This window comes from Sphaerodactylus townsendi, linkage group LG11 (assembly GCF_021028975.2).
Source record: "Sphaerodactylus townsendi isolate TG3544 linkage group LG11, MPM_Stown_v2.3, whole genome shotgun sequence".
Classification (NCBI taxonomy): Eukaryota; Metazoa; Chordata; class Lepidosauria; order Squamata; family Sphaerodactylidae; genus Sphaerodactylus; species Sphaerodactylus townsendi.
Genome location: NC_059435.1, coordinates 17,340,023 through 17,359,078, shown reverse-complemented (window position 1 = coordinate 17,359,078; position 19,056 = coordinate 17,340,023). Strand labels below are relative to the sequence as shown.

The 19,056-nt window shown below is 45.6% G+C and overlaps 1 protein-coding gene across 2 annotated transcripts in view; it reads left to right on the top strand.

Moving 5' to 3' along the window:
* The window catches only part of BLVRA (biliverdin reductase A), a 37,619-nt gene extending 18,767 nt beyond the window's left edge, over positions 1 to 18,852 (top strand). For both annotated transcript variants that reach the window (XM_048511561.1, XM_048511560.1), the window contains 6 exons: positions 4,557 to 4,683; positions 5,472 to 5,591; positions 6,708 to 6,805; positions 8,564 to 8,671; positions 12,238 to 12,409; positions 15,783 to 18,852. In XM_048511561.1, coding sequence (XP_048367518.1) covers positions 4,565 to 4,683; positions 5,472 to 5,591; positions 6,708 to 6,805; positions 8,564 to 8,671; positions 12,238 to 12,409; positions 15,783 to 16,056 — 891 coding nt within the window. In that variant the 5' untranslated portion in view covers positions 4,557 to 4,564 and the 3' untranslated portion in view covers positions 16,057 to 18,852. The remainder of the gene's footprint in view (positions 1 to 4,556; positions 4,684 to 5,471; positions 5,592 to 6,707; positions 6,806 to 8,563; positions 8,672 to 12,237; positions 12,410 to 15,782) is intronic.
* The last annotated feature ends 204 nt before the right edge of the window (positions 18,853 to 19,056 follow it).

The window sequence follows — 19,056 nt, the reverse complement described above, 5'->3', positions numbered from 1 at the left end:
GGCTGGCCCAAAGACTTGCAGTAACTCCCATGACTGAGTATAGCCTAGCTTGATACTCTGCACCTTGTATGATAAGACAGATCCTTGAAGAATTTGCCTAAACTCAACTGTAATCTGAAAGAATAACAAAGATATTCCTTCATTGTTCGTGGTGACCTGTTTAAACTGACATGTGTGTCCAAGTGGAGGGGGTTGGTGCATAAACATATAAGAAGAGAAGAAGAAGAGTTTGGATTTTTATCCCCCCTTTCTGTCCTGTAGGAGACTCAAAGGAGCTTACAGTCTCCTTGCCCTTCCTCCCTCACAACAAACACCCTGTGAGGTGGGTGGGGCTGAGAGAGCTCCAAAGAACTGTGACTAGCCCAAGGCCACCCAGCTGGCGTGTGTGGGAGTGAACAGGTTAATCTGAATTCCCCAGATAAGCCTCTACAGCTCAGGTGGCAGAGCAGGGAATCAAACCCGGTTCCTCCAGATTAGAGTACACCTGCTCTTAACCACTACGCCACTGCTAATTTTATAATCCAAAAACAAATTCCAAAAATTCCATATAATAGTAAGTCAATCAGGAGGATTCTGTAAAATAACAGAATCACAAGTGAGTCAGCTAATCATTGGCCAAAGGATTCCATATGGAGCAGAATTATGTCCCATGGAACAGGATCCTCTTATTGCTGGCAGGTTCAAAATGAGATAAGTAACATATAATAAATGAATAATGTTCTAGGCAACATTATTCTGGTACCATATGGAATCCTTTGGGTCTACGATTAGCTGGCTTGCTTGTGATTCTGTTATTTTATAGAATCCTCCTGACTTACCTGTTATTGTATGGAATTTTCCGTATTTGTTTTTGGAATATAAGATTAGCCTATTTGTTTATGCACTGATTCACTTTTTGGGGGGAATATGTGTGGTATTTTGTCTGTGTCTCACATCAAATGCTAGTATTTCTGCATTTTTGCCTTTGCCTTGGTGAAGGAGGTTCCCTTCGTTTTCTTGCCAAAGCTCGACTACACCTTTTCGTTTGTGACTGTGTGGACGGGGTCCCATGAGACAAATTGTGCCTTAAGTAACAGGGCTTGCAGGTAGCCCCATTAGTCCAAAGCGAAATCCTCAAATAAAAGCCACGAGATAGCATTACTCGACCTAAGTAAGCATTGGAGATGCTAAGGGCTCTCTCTAGTGGCTGATTTAGCACACACCAAATATCTTTGAATTCAATATGGACTTCCTTTTAAGTCATGCAGCTGTTGACCTTGCACAACTCCCGCAAGAAGGAAATATATTCTTCAACTAAAGCCTTCAGACACAGAATGTGACAATTCTCCTCCTCCCCCATTCATTATCCCCATTTGATTCATGAAGCACTTAATTGCAGGTTGTGAGTATCCAGGTGCCCAGGTGCTTCTGATAGGAACTCCAGGAAGGTCTGCTTTGCCTGATGGGTGAGAGGGGCAATTGCCCAGGCTGGTAATGATGCTCATTGCCATCCAGTGGTGCTAGTCAGTGGCGTGGCAAGGTTTGTCTTGTTTTTACTGTTGTGGGTTTTAATTGTAAGCTGCCTCAAGCAAGACTCTAAAGAGGCACCATAGAATAGTCTATATCAGGGATGGCGAACCTATGGCACGGGTGCCAGAGGTGGCACTCAGAGCCCTCTCTGTGGGCACGAGCAAACAGAGTCGCCCTCCCCTCTCCCACACACCTAGGCTGGCCTGGGCCACTGGACTTGATTATTAACATTAAACCTAAGACCTAGTTTTGGGGAAGCAGTGTAGGTAACCCTGTTAAGCACTGTTAAACCCCACTGATTTTCATGGGAAGAACTAAAGTGTGATCCTTTACCTGGGAGTAAGCTCGGTTGCTGGCAATGGGGCTTGCTTTTGAGTAATCCCTCCTAGGGTCATGATTCTCCAGTTGGAAGAGTTGCACAGTTGCTTCAAAGCAAAGCCACCGACTACCACCAAGCTTGCTCCCGAGTAACGCACGCCCCAGAGCCAACCGTTTTTTCTAAACGAAAACCTCAGTATTCAGGTTCAATTGCCGTGTTGGCACTTTGCGATAAATAAGTGAGTTTTGGATTGCAATCTGGGCACTCAGTCTCGAAAAGGTTCGCCATCACTGGTCTATATAAATAAATACTATGTAATGGTTGGGTTTCATATGAAAGGGATTTCTTTTGCGGCAAATTGTAGTTCACTGACTCCTGGGTCAGTGTATAGAGAATAGTGTGGCCTCACAAAAAAATGGAGGTCTTCACAGCATCTGTCTGAGTGAGGGATTCTGGGGGTGTCTCTGCATGCAACCCTGTTCCAGCAGACATCAGTAGCAATATCCCAGTTGATCTTAAGAATGAAGTTTGTGTGTTTGTGTGGACCCCAAATGGCCTTTTACTTTGGATACAAGACATGCTCTGTAACTGGAGTGATTCATAAAGTTCAACATTTCCTTGTTGGAATTGCACACATGTCCGTCCCCCGTCCCCCCAATTAGCAGTATTATTTGTCTTGTTAAAAATGATTGTTTCTTAAGTATGAGAAAATACCCTTCGGCTGAGACGTTTCTCTATTAGCATTTACAGCCACGGGACTGTAGAGGTTATTTCATGGGGCAGCAATTAAGGGTTTTGAAATAGAATAAAATTTATAAACAAGATTCAGAGAGTCCTTTATTGGGCATATACAGCATGGGGACAAAAGGAAAAATGTAAATCCAATAGAGAACAATTAAAATAGTGTGAACAGAAGCCAAGGGAACCTAGTTCAAAGTGCGCAGCAAAAATTTGGCTACGATTTCCATTATTTCAGCCTCAGGATGGTTGAGCAGAAGAATCATCTTTGCGTTGGTAGAGAGATCCGTGAACCCAGCAGAGGTTAAGGCAGAGAAATCGGGCCTAAAGCTGTCATCCTTTGGGCAGGAGAGCAAGATGTGTTCAAAAATAGAATAATGCGGTAAAGTTTAACAAACAAAACCCAAGCTGCTAGTCAAGCAAACTAAATTAGACACGGCTCCTGGTAAATGCCAGCACCCAGTTCAACTTTGACCCAAGAAATATCCTTCTGTTTGACAACTCAGTCTATCTTTCTGACAGGCAACTAGGTACTTAGCTGACACTCGCACTTATCTGGAACAGCCACAAGCATGCGGGCCTTATCACTAGGATGCAGGCAAGGTGGAGAAAGCAACAAATTATTTGCAGGGAGAAATGCTACTTACAGTGGACTCCTAAGCAGAGTTACATCCTTCTAAGCTCATTGACTTCAGTGGATTTAGAAGGAGGTATCTCTGATCAGGACTACATTGTTACATGGCTTTCCACATAGGTCGAAATGAAAGGATTTTTCTGCAGCCCCCGTTTACTCCATCACAGGTTCATTTTTGGTTCCGTTCGTTCTTTTGCTACCTTTGGACTCCCCTGTTCCCAGGCCTGTAGATATAAATATTTTGTAAGGGAGGCAATTTTTTTATTAAGGGGGGGGGGCACTTTAGCATGGTGGAAAGCAGCCTCTTATGTATCTCCAGGCCAGCCTGTGCTCCTGCGTGGTGGGATGTTGCACATTTGAGGGAGGGCTGCCCCCCCTCCCCCCGCTGTTTACATGCCTGCTCGTTTCCTACCTCCTTTCTTCTGTCATTTCTATCGTTGTGTGTTCCTGCATTGCAGGGGGTTGACTTGATGGCCCTTGGGTGAGCTTCGACCAGGCGATCCTCCGCTTTTTTGGTGGACAGACAGTTCCACCCCTTCAAAACAATTTGTCCCGCTGGAGTTTATTTCAATTGTGCTCCAATTTTTTGGGAGGCTGTCGCACCTGCCTTCTGAAGGGGCAAAGGCAGTCACGGCAGCACCTCCCTAGCTCTCATGCGCGGCCGCAGGAGCACGGCCTTCTGGGACGCTGCTGTTTCCCGCCCTGTCACAGGGCTGCGCGCACATGCGCGTGCGGCCGCCTACCCACCCGTACCGGGTCACAAAGGTGACCATCTGGTCACCTTACCCTTGGAGGCTCTTCCAACTCTATGATTCTATGGGGAGGAGGAAAAACTACCCAGTCCCTTTCATAGAGGGTTAATGGGACATTATTTCCATGGTGATATTATTCACCTCCATACCATGAAAAGCTTCCACTGCCCATTTCTACACATGAAGCCTCTATTAAAGACACAGAACATTTCTCCTTCCCTCAGGCCTTTGGACTGCAAGAACGGATGGAATATTACACAGGATGAATAGATCCATTTCCATCAGGGGTCATTTATCTCCTTCTGACTTCGTGTGGCTGTTTTGCTAGAAGCTGAGCTTCTTTCTGCATCCAGTGTGTGGCATAATTCTCCACGTTGCTTAGCAAGATGAGGCGGCCTCGTAAGACAGACAGGAAGGGGCATGCCGGAAACTTTTGTGTCTGATAATCCTGCAAGGTGGTAAAAGAGCACAAATGGGCTGAAGTGATACAGCTCTTTCAAAACTTAAACCTTTGGGTAATGAGCGCACATTCTGGGACGATGTGGAAGTCATGGCAGAAAAGAGTCACATTTCTGACATTTCCTGTTTCTTCCCTGACACGCAGACTTGGCAATGTTTGGGACTGTGGTCATCGGGGTTGGAATTGCTGGGTCGGTGCGGATCCGAGACTTGCTGAATCCTTTGCCTTCCAGTCCTGCAGAGCATCTTAAACTCGTGGGCTTTGTGTCTAGGTAAGACGTCCAACGAGCATTTTTAATATCGTCGAAGGGTTTCATGGCCGGAATCACTAGGGAGTTGTGGGTTTTCCAGGTTGTGTGGCCATGTTCCAGTAGCATTTTCTCCTGACGTTTCGCCTGCATCTGTGGCTGGCGTCTTCAGAGGATATTTTTAATATCGTCTAGCTTGGAGCATTCCAGCTTTAACTCAACTGGCTCATTTAAGCGCCAGTCTTAATGATTTGCCACATTGAACACACCCTGGTGTGGATAGCCCAAGCAAGCCTGTTCTCATCAGTTATTTAAGTTCCTTTGGTCCTGGCCCAGACCAGCTGAACAACAGGAAGCAGAGAAGGGTGTATTCTACTCATGTATAACCTTTGCCCTTGTGTGGTGACCACATATATTGCATGGCATGACATTCAGTGTGGCTGCACCAGAACTAGCATTAGCTTGTGCTATAAGTAAATACACATTCTGATTTCAGAAGATTGGCTATTGAGAAGGTATGTGATGGAGTCTGGAGAAAAATGGATCTTGGTACCAGCATTCTAGCTCAACTTTTGGTCTCTTCTCCTTTTTAAAGGCAGAGCGGGCTTGTTGGTGAGGCCTTTGCTCCTGGTTGAAGATGTTTTAAGCTCATGTAGATGTCCCTTGATGCAAGAAAAGAAGGGCATAAGCTCGACTTCTCTCCTTCAGCTCTGTTTTTCAGTCCAGATGCCGCTATTTCTTCCTTTGAATACTTGTTCTACAGAACCAAACATTCTGGCATTTGGATTCACATTTGTTTTCGCTCCATCTAGGAGACCGCTAGGCAATGTTCACCAGGCCAATCAAATCAGTTTACAAGAAGCTCTCGACAACAAGGAGATCCACGCTGCCGTCATCAGCACCGACAACAGAAACCACGAGGAGAGCATTAGGTATGACCTCTTACTTTCCCTTGCATTAGGTTGTAATTAGATGGTTCATTTGGCCTCCAACATTCCAGCGAATCTCTTATTTTTATTTTATTCACTTTGTTTTACCCATCCATTCTCCCCAACAGGGCACCCAAAGTACCTTGCATCATTCTCCTTTCCCCTCTTTTATTCCCGAGGTCACATTGTAAGCTTCTATGGCAGGGTGGGGATTGGAAGCTGGGTCTCCCTGAGGGCAGTCTGCCACACTACATATGAAACAGAATAAAAGTAGATACCCAACAGCAAAAGACATGTCTCCATCATCAATTGTTACAGCGCATTTAAAGTGTCCCTTTATTTGACTTCCAGAAACATGGAAGCTTGGCCTTGCTCTGATCCCATTTCTACCTATTTCCCCCTCCCCGAAATATGTTCGTGTGTGTGCCTTTATTTATTTGTTTTATTACATTTGTCGGCCACCCTTCCCCTTCAAGGCCCAGGGCAGCTTCCAATATACAAAAATATATCAGTACAAAATACAATAAATAATTAATTAACAACCAGTTAACAATTAACAATTAAAACCAACAAACACATCATTATCCTATCCTGAAAAATAGATGGCGGCTAAAATTCATCACAGTAGACAGGACATATTCCTATTATCCTGCATCGAAGAACAGGAGAGGAAAGGGTAGAAGGAAGGAGGAGGCCATTTGATGCTAAACCGTTACTGCTTCAACCATAGGCCTGGTAGAACAGTTTTGCCTTACCAACCCTGAGGAATTTCATCTATTTGCTGAGGAGCTTCTGTTTCTTGGCCAATAGAATATCAGATATGAAATGGTCCTTAGTGCATAAAAGCACCCCCAACTTTCAACTAAAGCATCGGTGTCAAACTCATGGCCCTCCAGCTGTTATGGACTACAGTTTCCATCATCCACCTGTGAGCTAAAGGCATTCTGAATTATAAGCCAATTAGAAAATGGTGTACTACAGTGTCCACACAGAATGCTGGGAACTGTCGTTTTGAAGAGCTGCTAAGAATCATTTGGGATTTCCCCATCTTTGAGCTCTGAGTGATTCAGAAGAAGGGCAAGGAATAAACGTGATATGTATCCACTTCTGTCCTGTAAGGATGTTCCTGGAGGCTGGAAAACACGTCCTTGTTGAGTACCCCATGGCATTGTCTGCGAAGACAGCACATAAGCTCTGGGAGATGGCAGAGCAGAAAGGTAATTTATGTGAAGTCAGACCTAAAGTTTGGGGGGGGGGGTTGGGGGGGGGTGCAACTACCCTGGTTTTGCTGCTATGTTGTTTGAAGTGCATACCTCGAGGCATCACAGATGCAAAAGAATCCTTTGTGTTGTAATATTTGCGTAGAAAGGGGAATTTTGGCAAGTATTGCATCTTCTAACACTGCAGTGCTAAGCTGGGAGATGTTGTATTTGCCCAAGTTCTTTTTAGGGGCACAGCTATTAAAGGTACAGGGATATTGTCCCATATGATACCCTTACATCACTTTATTGCCATGGAACTGAAACTGGAGCTCTCGGGTGGAATTAGATGTGTGGCGGGAGGGGCTGCAGCTGGTGCCCCTCCCAATCAGCTGGTGGCCCAGAAGGACTGAGAAGAGAAGCAGTCAAAATAGTCCAGGGCCTGACACCCACCAGCAAGCCCTGTCTGAAGAACAGTGCTTATCATTTGGGAGTGGTACAGACTGTTGGGGAAGATTGTGTTCTTCTAGGGCTGGCCAGGGAGCAGAAATGCTGGGAAGGGGTTGGACTCAGGCCAAGGGGGGGCGGTCCATATGTTGGACAGGGCCCTAAAGATGGTGGTCCATGGAATCCTGAGTGGTCAGAGTATGGAAAGGCTTGTGTGGGAAAGGTGGGTGTGGACAACACAGTGAAGTAACTTCCTTCAGAGCTGTACCCGGTGAATACCTGGAACCAAATGCATCTGGACAGCTGGAACCAAATGCATCTGGAACCAAATGCATCTGAACACTGGAACCAAATGCATCTGGAACCAAATGCATCAGAACACTGGAACCAAATGCATCTAGAACCAAATGCATCTCAACAGCTGGAACCAAATGCATCTGGAACCAAATGCATCTGGAACCAAATGCATCTGGATATCCCAGCCTAGCCTGATCTCAGAAGCTAAGCAGGGTCAAACCTGGCAAGTATTTGGAAGGGAGAAGTCCAGGGGCGTGGCATGGAGGACAATGGCAGACCTGCTCTGAACGTCACTTGCCTTAAAAACCCCACCAGAGTTGCAGTAAGTCAGATGTGACTTAGCAGGAACAAAAGGGAGTCCCAGGATAGGGAGGACCCTCTGACTGTCACCCCAGAAAGGCCGAGCAGGAGTGGACCGATGGGAAGTGCAGGATGCCGTGGGTGAAGTAAGCCTTCACGAACTGGTTGGAGAGACTTGCAATTGGGTCCTTTCTCCAGAATGTTCTAATCTGTCTCAGAAAAAATGTTAGCAGGACTGTATATTCCTCCGCCGCAGAGCTCAACATGCTGGATCTTCTTTGTTGTTGAATGTTCCACCTGGGTCCTGGTGCCCACCTAGCTCTGTTCCTTCCTGTCTGTTTGAAAGTTTGAAAATAAAATACATTTTGGCATTGTTTACTCATACAACATTATGCACCATATAATGCACAAAATAATGGTTTTGACAAAGGCAGCCTGTGAAAATGAATGATTGTTCTCATATTCATTCGGGACTATATTCTCATCCGGATGTATACAATTTTCTCAACCGTTGCACCTCAGCTGGCTGTACTGACATCTTTTTCTGAGACAGAGCATATTGGCTTTAATACTTGCAGTGGAAGAAGATCTTCAGGACAGGCTTTGTCTGTTTCTCTTGTTGTAGAGAATCCATCAGAACCAGAGTCTGGCCCTGTGCCGTTGCTAAGCGCAGCTCATTTTTGATCTCCTTTTGGCACAGTCTGTAAACCCATTAACCATTTGTTCTTGCAGGTAAAGTTCTTCATGTAGAGCATATCGAGCTTCTTACAGAGGAGTACAAGCAGCTGAAGAAGGAGGTCGAGGGGAAGGAGCTTGTGAAGGGAACACTGCACTTCACAGGTCGGTTGCTCAAGGGACCGTGTCTGGCAGAAGGGATCGGTGGTCAGACTCATGCCCAGTGATTTCACTTATCCTATTTACTCCTGGAAGGGATAAGTCTTAGAAAGTCTGTGATGACCTGGGTGTTCCTCTTTTTCCTCTTTACAGGCTGCTTCCTAAGGTTTCCATGCTCCAAGTAGAGCCTGAAGATCTCCTGTGAAACAGACCCACCCACCCCCAATACCTTCCTCAAACCCCTAAGACAGGGAAACAGCTCACTGACTTGGCTTGTCAGATTTTTCCCGTCTTTTTCACCTCACAGACTGAGCTGCTTATAATATGGTAGCGTTTGGTGGTAAGAAGCACTTTCCCTCAGCCCATTTATACTCCCAGAATCTGAAGGAAGCCTGTTTTTTTTTAAAAAAAAAACTTTCTTGGCAAAACCCTGTCAGAACATGTGTTTAGATGAGCAAAATCTAAATGACAGCTGGACCCTCCTTCTAGCAGGTGCCGTGTGCAAATTAGGACTGAGTGCACAACATGTACCGTGTGCAAAACCTGATAAGGTAAGGGCACCTGATTGGTACCACATTTGTATATAGACAGCACAGACAACAGAGTGATGTGTGCCTGAAAACACCTGTGGTCTGGCGAAGCACTTTGTCAGTAGATAGCAATAAATAGAACTGCACTGGTGACTGTGTGTCTGTCAGTTCTTGTCTACATTGCGTCCTGCAAGGTGGTCTACTCCAAGTAAATCCGCTGCTTCAACAAACCCTTTGATAAGGCACACCAAAATAATAATATGAAGACAGAGACAAGACAAACAGATTAAAATATTTATTTAACAAGAGAAGAGATGTGAATGAGAGATGAATAACTTGGAGAATGGTAAATAAGGCAGCAGAAGTATATATTTATAACATAGATCTTTGGCAGAAACAGTATTTGTTTTCAGGCACAACTTGTTCAGTTTCACTAAGCTTATATGTTCTTCAGGTGGTACAGTCACTTAGAGTTCAGATGGTACTCTGGCAGGCAGTATTGCAGGCAGGGCTGACAGGTGAATGCTGAATCTCACAGTTAAAGTTTGGCCATAGAACAGGACATGAAATCATGACTTGAAGTATTTGGCTCAGTCCGAACGTAGTATGAAACCATGTTGCAAACGATCATTCAAACTTGGTTTGCCTTGACAAATGCTGGTTTGCTCTTCCTCCCATCCTGCTAGCAGAGACCCAGCTGATATGCGTTGCAGCAAGGGCAACATAGCTGAATGTGTGAGCTGTCCATCACTTGGAACCATAGCACTTGCAACCTGGATCCTTGCTTTGCTTTTAACATTTTAAAGGAACTTTCACCTATAAAGCAGTAGTAGAAGAACTCGAAAGCTGGTTTTCAAATAGTGAAATTAAATGAAAGTGGAAGAATTAAATGCCCTCCCCTTACTCTGCGTGGCTAAGAGGCAAACTGAGGCTGCAGAAGCGTGTACTTTGCATTTGATAGTTGAAATTATATACAGAATCTTTGTCGTGTCTATTTGAACCCTTTATTATTCATAATTTCATTATCATTAACTTAATTAAACTATGGCAATGTGTGAGGCCCTGACTGAAACTGTGTGTGATCCATGGTTTGCATTATCCATGCTCATGAGTTATATCTGCACCAGTTAACCAAGGTTAAGTCAGTTTCTCCACCTGAGGTTAGGGGCAAGCAGATTTTCCTATTGCATACATTCTCTAGTGGGACAGGTCTCATCTGTTCAACATCACTGTATGTTGCTTTTTAAATTTAACCGGAGTTAACTAATGAGCTAACCGTGGTTAATTGTTATGTCTGCTCCTGGTTGACCTCTGAGCCCCGGTTCCTCATTGTTAAATGGATAATTGTTAGAAGGGCACAGGCAAAAAAGATTGCAAAACATTTGGCAAACGAAAAGTTCTGTATTGTTGAATGCTTTCACGGCCGGAATCACTAGGGTGTTGTGTGGTTTCCAGGCTGTGTGACCGTGTTCTAATAGCATTTTCTCCTGACGTTTCGCCTGCATCTGTGGCTGGCATCTTCAGAGGATCCTCTGAAGATGCCAGCCACAGATGCAGGCAAAACATCAGGAGAAAATGCTACTAGAACATGACCATACAGCCCAGAAACCACACAACATCCCAGAAAAGTTCTGTGCCAGCAACACCAGCTTTGATTTTAATGAGATTCTTTATTTTTAAAAAAGGGAAATGCCCCTTTACTAACACTACCATAATAATCAAGGCAGGTGTACAACAGGTACTGTCACAAATATTACACCCATGCGTACTCCAACTCACTAGGTGAGTATCATTTTAACATTATCTTACTATCACAAATATACAAAAAATGTTTAGTAAGTACACCATCAGGTATGGCTATAAAACCTCTAGATTAGGTTTTTATTTCGGCAGTCCTTTGTCAAGCCAATCTGTATAGTGTAAGAAAAAACAGTTGTGCTCCTAGAGGAATAAGAAAAAGAATACTTTGTACAACAATTGTAAGTGTATTGGGAGGGTTCTTGGGGTTTTTGTTTAATTATATGAAAATGAAAGGATTAATTAACACTTGTATTCATACATTACAGATTGGCTTGACAAAGGACTGCCGAAATAAAAACCTAATCTAGAGGTTTTATAGCCATACCTGATGGTGTACTTACTAAACATTTTTTGTATATTTGTGATAGTAAGATAATGTTAAAATGATACTCACCCAGTGAGTTGGAGTACGCATGGGTGTAATATTTGTGACAGTACCTTTACTAACACTAGGCAGTAAGCCTGCAGGCTGTATCTACATGTGTGTCAAACTAAGACAATAGAATGGCTTGGAGCCCTTCACACAGCTTATGGAAAATGACATTTGAATGCCAACCCATGTTTTGTAAAAACCCTCCCTGCCGATTGCAAAATAGCACATGGAGAACCAAGGTTAAGGGAATCCCATTGCCTTCCCTGAAAGGTTTCTGCTTGCAAGGAATTTTAAGGAGACTGTCTGAAAATCAGACAACGCTCCCTCCATCCTGGCCATTCAGCATTGTACTCCTTCCTTCTCCTGCATGTGTAGAGCAGAACTTAGAAGTTCTGTCCACCCACAGATATCTCGAAAAACATCCTTCCTGCCACATATTATAACCAGTTGTGGAATCCAAAAATGTTAGTAACAGGTTCCCATGGTGTTGGGATTGAAACTGTGGCGTAGTGCCAATGGGGCTGGGCGGGGCACGACGGGGGTGTGGCTGGGCATTCTGGGGGCGGGGGATTCCTGGGCGGGGCTGTGGCAAGGATGCAGCCACTGTGCCAGGCCTTGGGCGGGAAACGAATGCACGCAGGCGCAGGCTGCCACGCACGCCAGTGCACCTCCTTCTAGACTGCTTCAAGTTCTGCGCGTTACTGCTGAGAGGAGGGGCGTAACTAAGGCAAAAATCATGTGGCAAAATCACCAATTAGTAACCCCCTCTCGGCACACACAAATAATTAGTAACCTACTCTCGGGAACCTGTGAGAACCTGCTGGATCCCACCTCTGATTATAACTCTTCTCTTTCTTATATCCTAAAAGGCGGTCCGTTGGATGAAGAGCGTTCAGGGTTTCCCGCTTTCAGTGGGATCGCTCGCCTGACTTGGCTGGTTGACCTTTTTGGAGACCTCACTGTCACGTCTGCTGTGAGGGAGGAGCAGAAAGAGAAGAATTACTCCAGGATGACCGCGCAGTTTCAGACGGCAGACAAGAGGTTGGTATTAGTAAGTTCAATCAGTCAATTGATTGATTGAGTCTTTGACCAGTGTAAAAAAAAGAGCAAAACAATAAATATTTATATATGCAGAATTACGCAATCATTCCCTCTCAAGGGGACGTGCTGCCATTAATTATGCAGAGTAAAACCACAAGCAGCAACTGTCTTTCTTCCTTTTCTTTTCTCTTTTGAAATTCTGACTTGTGCGTGTACATTTTGGCTGCCATTTGTTGTTGTTGTTCTAAAAAATTATAAATAATAACTGTTTTGGCTGATCCCAACTGCTCATGGGGACTTTCAAGCACACGCGATCAAGAGCACGACAAGATTGTATTGCTCATGGAGGTATAATAAGGGAGGCCGCGGTATGACGGCACATACCATGTGCTAGCGCCCTATTGGGCGCCCTGATGCTAGCGCCATGATGCTAGCACCCTGTTGGCCCACGGTTTTCCCCTGCTCCCCACTGACTCAAAACAAACTGCAGCTGACTATGAGTGTGCCTTGCAACTTCTCCAATTTTTTTTGTAATATTTGTTTGTTCAGCATTTGCCCATACAAATTGGGATCATAGGGATTCTAGAACATCCCACAGGTAAGTGGAGAAGTTTGCAATCATAAACAGGGCCCCTAGTCCCTGCCGGACCCCTAGGATTCAGCCTAGTCAGCCTTCTGGATAAGTAACAGCCCTGGTGCTCGAACATCTCCACTGACAAGAGTTCCTGAGCAAAGCTTCGCAGGTGGGCTCAGGACAGGCAGGACTGGGTACCACTGGCCAAGAGGAAGTATGCATGCAAGGGGAAGTTTGGTCAGGGCGCCGATGTATTTCCTTCAATAACGAGCAAGCGATTGGCAAACTTTTTTCTAAGCGGTGGAGAACTGCCAGTAGGTGGCGCTAAGAAATGGCGGCAAGCATCTGGCGTAGCCTTTATTCTGTGCATTTCATCGATTCGCAATAAAAGATTTTTGCAGGGTAGGTCTTGAAGAAATGAGCTGCTTGTCAGAATCCCAAAAACACACACAAACTCTGGGAAAGTGCGCCTAAAAGTAAGTGTAAGGAGATAACAGGAGATGGGCAAGCAACGACCTTGAACACCACCTGGTGCTACTCCACATTCTACAGCAACAGTGAAAAGACAGTTAGAAATGCAATTAACCCCTACCATCCTCCCCCCAGTGCAATGAAACAGCAGCATAAGCAAAATCCCACAATACAGGCCTCCTGACATTGCTGCACACAGGGCCACCTCTGGGTCCCCCCCGCCCCTTCCTAGGGAAGCCAGCCAATGTGGACTTTTCTCAGCCTGTCTAGATAGATTGTGCAAACTGTTTGGCTTATCCAGCATTTGACCGACGTGGGAAACAACCGGCTCTTCGACTTGGCTCTGGGGTGCAAAGTGACATGCATAGTGTTCCAGGGCTATTTGTCACTGGGCCAGAATTCCCATTGGCGGAATTCCATTGACGTCAATTGAGTTCACCAGCTGAGTGTTTCGGTTTCAAATGCCTGGTGGTGACGGAGCCTCAGATTCTGACCCCCTCCGCATGGGGGCCTTTGATGTGACAGAGGGGAAAGGGTTTCTGGGGTCATCATCTGCTCTTCCAAGTGTGGGTTAAAATGGGTGTTGTGGGTTTTCCGGGCTGTGTGGGCACGGCCTGCCAGTTTTTGCTCCTGACGTTTCGCCCGCATGTATGACTGGCATCTTCAGAGGCATGTCATGAGTGATCCTAAATCTCCCTAGACCAGTGGTGGCGAACCTATGGCATGGGTGCCAGAGGTGGCACTCAGAGCCCTCTCTGTGGGCACGCGCAAACAAAGTGCCCCCCCTCCCATCTAGGCTGGCCTGGGCTGCTGAGCTCGATTATTAGCATTAAACCTAAGACCTAGTTTTGGTGAAGCAGTGTAGGTTACCCTGTTAAATGCTGTTAAACCCCACTGATTTTCATGCGAAGAACTAAAGCGCGATCCTTTACCTGGGTGTAAGCTCGGTTGCTGGCAATGGGGCTTGCTTCTGAGTAAACCCTCCTAGTGTCGTGAGTCACCCATTGGAAGAGTTGCACGGTTGCTTCAAAGCAAAGCCCCCGACTACCAACAAGCTTACTCCCGAGTAATGCACGACTTGGAGCCAGCGGGCTACGCTACAAGCCTCGACGTATTCAGGTTAAATTGCCATGTTGGCGCTTTGCGATAAATAAGTGGGTTTTGGGTTGCAGTTTGGGCACTCGGTCTCGAAAAAGTTTGCCACCACTGCCCTAGACAAAAGGAATTTCCTTCTCTTCCTGAGAAGGACAAGAGACAGACATCAACTTTAATGGTGGGTCATCAGTGTATTGGGTTTTGATATCAGCCTGATGTGCCCCGGGAAGTTAGCTGAAGAGATCGCAGCTGTGAAACAATGATAATGTAAAGTAAGGTGGTTGTTAAAAGTTTAACTCATAGGAAGAAACATCAGTTAGTGCAGGACAGGACAGGTAAGCACATTAATACATCCTTTGTCTTCTCCGTGCGTGTGGTCCAAGGCTGGAGATGGGAACTCTCCCCACACAAGACCTTTTGGGTAGACTTAATTCTGTCAAGAAGGGTGTGAGAGGACATTATGCAAGTTGCTTTGGAGAGAGATTGTCCAAACCAAGTTCTTTCTCCTTGTAGGCTGCCCAAAACAAGCTATTTTGGCACTACTGCTGGGCATCCCAAGGTTGGCTGAGGTGGTTGAGGTGCCACTGCCTGTCATTAAACAGGGGCCCTTGGTCCACCATAGGTCAGTCGGGCAACAGGAGCATCATGAGCTGCATGGGCACAGGGCATGTGAATGCCACTGCCACCCACTCCCATATTGCTTCCTGCTTCAGCGGCAGAGCAGATTTTTGTTCCTCTGTATGAAGAAACCACAGCAATGAAGAAGAGAAGAAGAAGAGGGGGTTTTTTGGATTTATATCCCCCTTTCTCTCCTGCAGGAGACTCAAAGGGGCTTACAATCTCCTTGCCCTTCCCTCCCTCACAACAAACACCCTGTGAGGTAGGTGGGGCTGAGAGAGCTTCGAGAAGCTGTGACTAGCCCAAGGTCACCCAGCTGGCGTGTGTGGAAGTGCACAGGGTAATCTGAATTCCCCAGATAAGCCTCCACAGCTCAGGCGGCAGAGCAGGGAAATCAAACCCGGTTCCTCCAGATTAGATACACGAGCTCTTAACCTTCTACGCCACTGCTGCTCCAGAGAGCTGGACTAGCTGACCTGCAAAGTTCTTCCATCTCTGTGGACCACCACAGCATCATACTAAAACAATTACTTTTTAAATGAGCATTTTGACACTTCCAAGGGACTTCATGTGTTGTTGTTTCTCTCCTGAACTCTTTCCTTTTCTTCAACTTAGGCCTCTGACTTGGATTGAAGAGAGGGCGCCAGGAATGAAACGCAATAAGACGATCAACTTCTGTTTCAAAAGCGGGTGCTTAGAAAGCTTCCCCGAAGCTCCCCGTGGGTCAGTTGGCCTCTTCATGCAAGATCTCATCTTCTTTGCCCAAAAGCTCTTGGGCCACGTTTCCAAAGAGGAACTGGCAGCAGAGAAGAGGCGGATTCTGCGGTGCCTTGACCTGGCCGATGAAATTCAAGCACACTGTGAGCGGACAGCCAAAATCTACTCTTGAGACCTCGCCCTATAGAGCTGCTACCGCTTGCACTCCCCAAAAGGTTGTGGTTTCACAACTTGTCGGACGCTCCATTAAAACCCAGAAGGGTTTTTCTAACCAATTCAGATCCGTCCAAGTATATTGTGTTTTTATAACAACTTGTGCTAGCCATTATATTGCATAATATGGTTTAATCTGTTACTCATTTCTAAATCTATTGTGAATGCTGATCTAAGATTCACCAAAAATGCCTCATAGTTTCATAGGCTGTTCTCCATGTAAGACGGTAGCAGTGCAAACCTAATAATGCTTTCCTTGCAGTAACCCATTTGAGTTGCCTTCTCTAAATTTTGAGTAAATCTGCTGAGGGCGGGGGTGGGGGGGGTGGGGCACTGTTGGAGTTTTACTGTGAGTCAGTTTTGCATCTGAAAATATCTTCATCTGAGGGCGGGACTGCGTGTGACGCAAAACACAAGGCTTCCGCTGAAAACAAGTAGCTCCGGGTTGAATCCTCTGCTCATAATGCTGCGTCAGATCACTCATGTCCTTTCCCCGCTCCTTTCTTGACCTCATTGGCTGCCACTGGGAGGGGAAGAAGAAGCAGAAGAAGAAGAGTCGGATTTATATCCCGCCTTTCTCTTCTATAGGAGACTCAAAGGGGATTTCCCTTCCCCTTTCCCAACAAACACCCTGTGAGGTAGGTGGGGCTGAGAGAGCTCAGAAGAAGTGCTAAGAGGGTGACATGGATAAATCTGGCTCAGCGTTATAACGCCGTGGTGGCAAACCTTTGGCACTCCAGATGTTATGGACTACAATTCCCATCAGTCCCTGCCAGCATTGGCCATGCTGGCAGGGGCTGATGGGAATTGTAGTCCATAACATCTGGAGTGCCAAAGGTTCGCCACCACTGTTATAGGGATCCATGGGACAATACTATGCAGGGCTGCAGTCTTCTGTAGCAAACCTTGCCAAGTGTTGCATGAAAATCATCAATCTATGCAAGACACAACTGGCTAGATATGAACAAATGTCCTCCCCCATAACTGTCCCCTGGATTCATTTTGCCTTACATTCCATTCCTCCTGAATTCTGGTTTAATTAGGAGAATTTCTAAAATTAATTCTGGAACTGGAGCGTGCACAGGTTGCTATGGCTTCCGTTCATTTCCCTCCCATCATTTTTTTCCTGCCACTTTTTTTCTCCTTTTTGTCCCTGAATATTTTCATCGCTAAAACCCTGCAAAAAGCAATCCGGACAGGATTGCACTATGATTTACACCAAGGTTCTGTCTTTGCTGTGGTTGCTTCCGCTTGCATACAAGGCACTATTATCACACTATCACTATGAATCTTGAGACAGCATTAAAATGTTATTTGGCAGTGCTTTAGCAATGTGCGCAAGGTCATCAGTAATGTAGGGTGGACAGAAAAGACCTGACGCTCAGAAAAACTTGGGCAAAACATATACGGTGCTCTGTGATAAACTGAAAAATAAAAAAATCTGAACGGTCCAGAATTCCTAATGGATTGGTTTAAGTTCTGAAAGAAGACTAAATTACTGAGGGCCAAAATATACAATACACCCAAGTCGTGTCAGGTAATGAGTGTGTAACTGTGCTCACAAGCAGATGTGCATGGAGGCCAGAGAAAACTCACTTTAAGCAAAACTCTTCATTTGGCTCTCTGTGGAAATACTGCAAAGAGAAGGAGGTTCCACTCCCTTCCACACCTCTTTCTCCAGTGGACATAGCAGCACTGTGGTCGGGATTTTGTCCCTTTTCTCTTGCTCCATATGTCCTTCCAAGGGTGAAAAGTACCCTCCCCCTTGCAATTTCCAGTGGCAAAAAATGGGGTCAGAGGGAAACCAGAGGCTTCTTCTCCCACCCCACAGCACTGAGCAAATGAGTGCTATTTAGGATGACTTTCTCGAGGTACATCTGACTGCGAGTCCAGCATTCATCCACCACAGGACACTTGTTGGGTGTATTATGTATTTCGATCCTGAGAATTCCAAATTTAGGATGGCCTTTCCTTGCCTGTTCTCTAAGTGCCATAAACATGTGCAACAAATTCTAATAATTGGAGATCTGAATTTGAGTGCATTGTGGGGCAGGAGTATCCAGGAGGTAGCAAAAGATTTATACTATTGTGCAAATACAAGCAGGATCCCCGCCCCTCCCCCCCCCAGCCTGCCCAACCCCAGCTTCGTCATCTCAATGACAGCAACAGCTTTCCCATCTTGCTCGATTCCAGTTTCAACATGGCAGCAGCCCAGTTCAATCGACCCCAGTTTAGCTGTAGCAGAAGAGAAGTAGGAGATGTATCTCTGCTTATGCAGACAATGCTAATTTAGGCATTTCTTGCCACCATCCACCCCCCGCCCCCCAGTTTTTAGGCTTTTCTGTGAGCCTGAGGGGTTTGCCAAATTTGCTGAAAAATGTGCCTTTTGACAGTGTGGCCCCAATCTGCAGATTTAAGTATCCACCAATAGAGCCACACTTCATTGGAATGCTGTTAGGATATTCATTTGATTGTTTCCAGTGATATGTAGCAACAGATTGGATGCTGCGGGGGCCGGAGGAACCTTTCCCTGACAACAAATGAAGGCTCTCTGGCATGAGGGAGCTATTGTTTCTGCTAGAGCAAAGTTCCTCAGCTAGTGGAATGGATCCATTATGTCGTGTGTGTCCATTATTGACTTGCGTTGATACTGCGGCAGCAAAGCTTTTTCCTTAAGTTCTATCCTCCAAAAAAGTGTTGTGGAAAGTGTATTCTACTTGCAGATCTCAATAAAATGGCGTTACAGATTTCTTCATATAGTTCCAGTCACTTCATAATTACTATAATATATGTTTGAGCTGCAGGCCTGCCAAATAAGAAGACTCATAATCAAACAAAACGAACAACCCAATCTGGGGGGGAGGGGATCCCCCTCTGGAGGTGGCATGGACCTATGCCAATGAAAATGCCCTCCCTGGGGCACTCACCCCAGTGAAGGGGCAAATGTGCTGGCACCCAC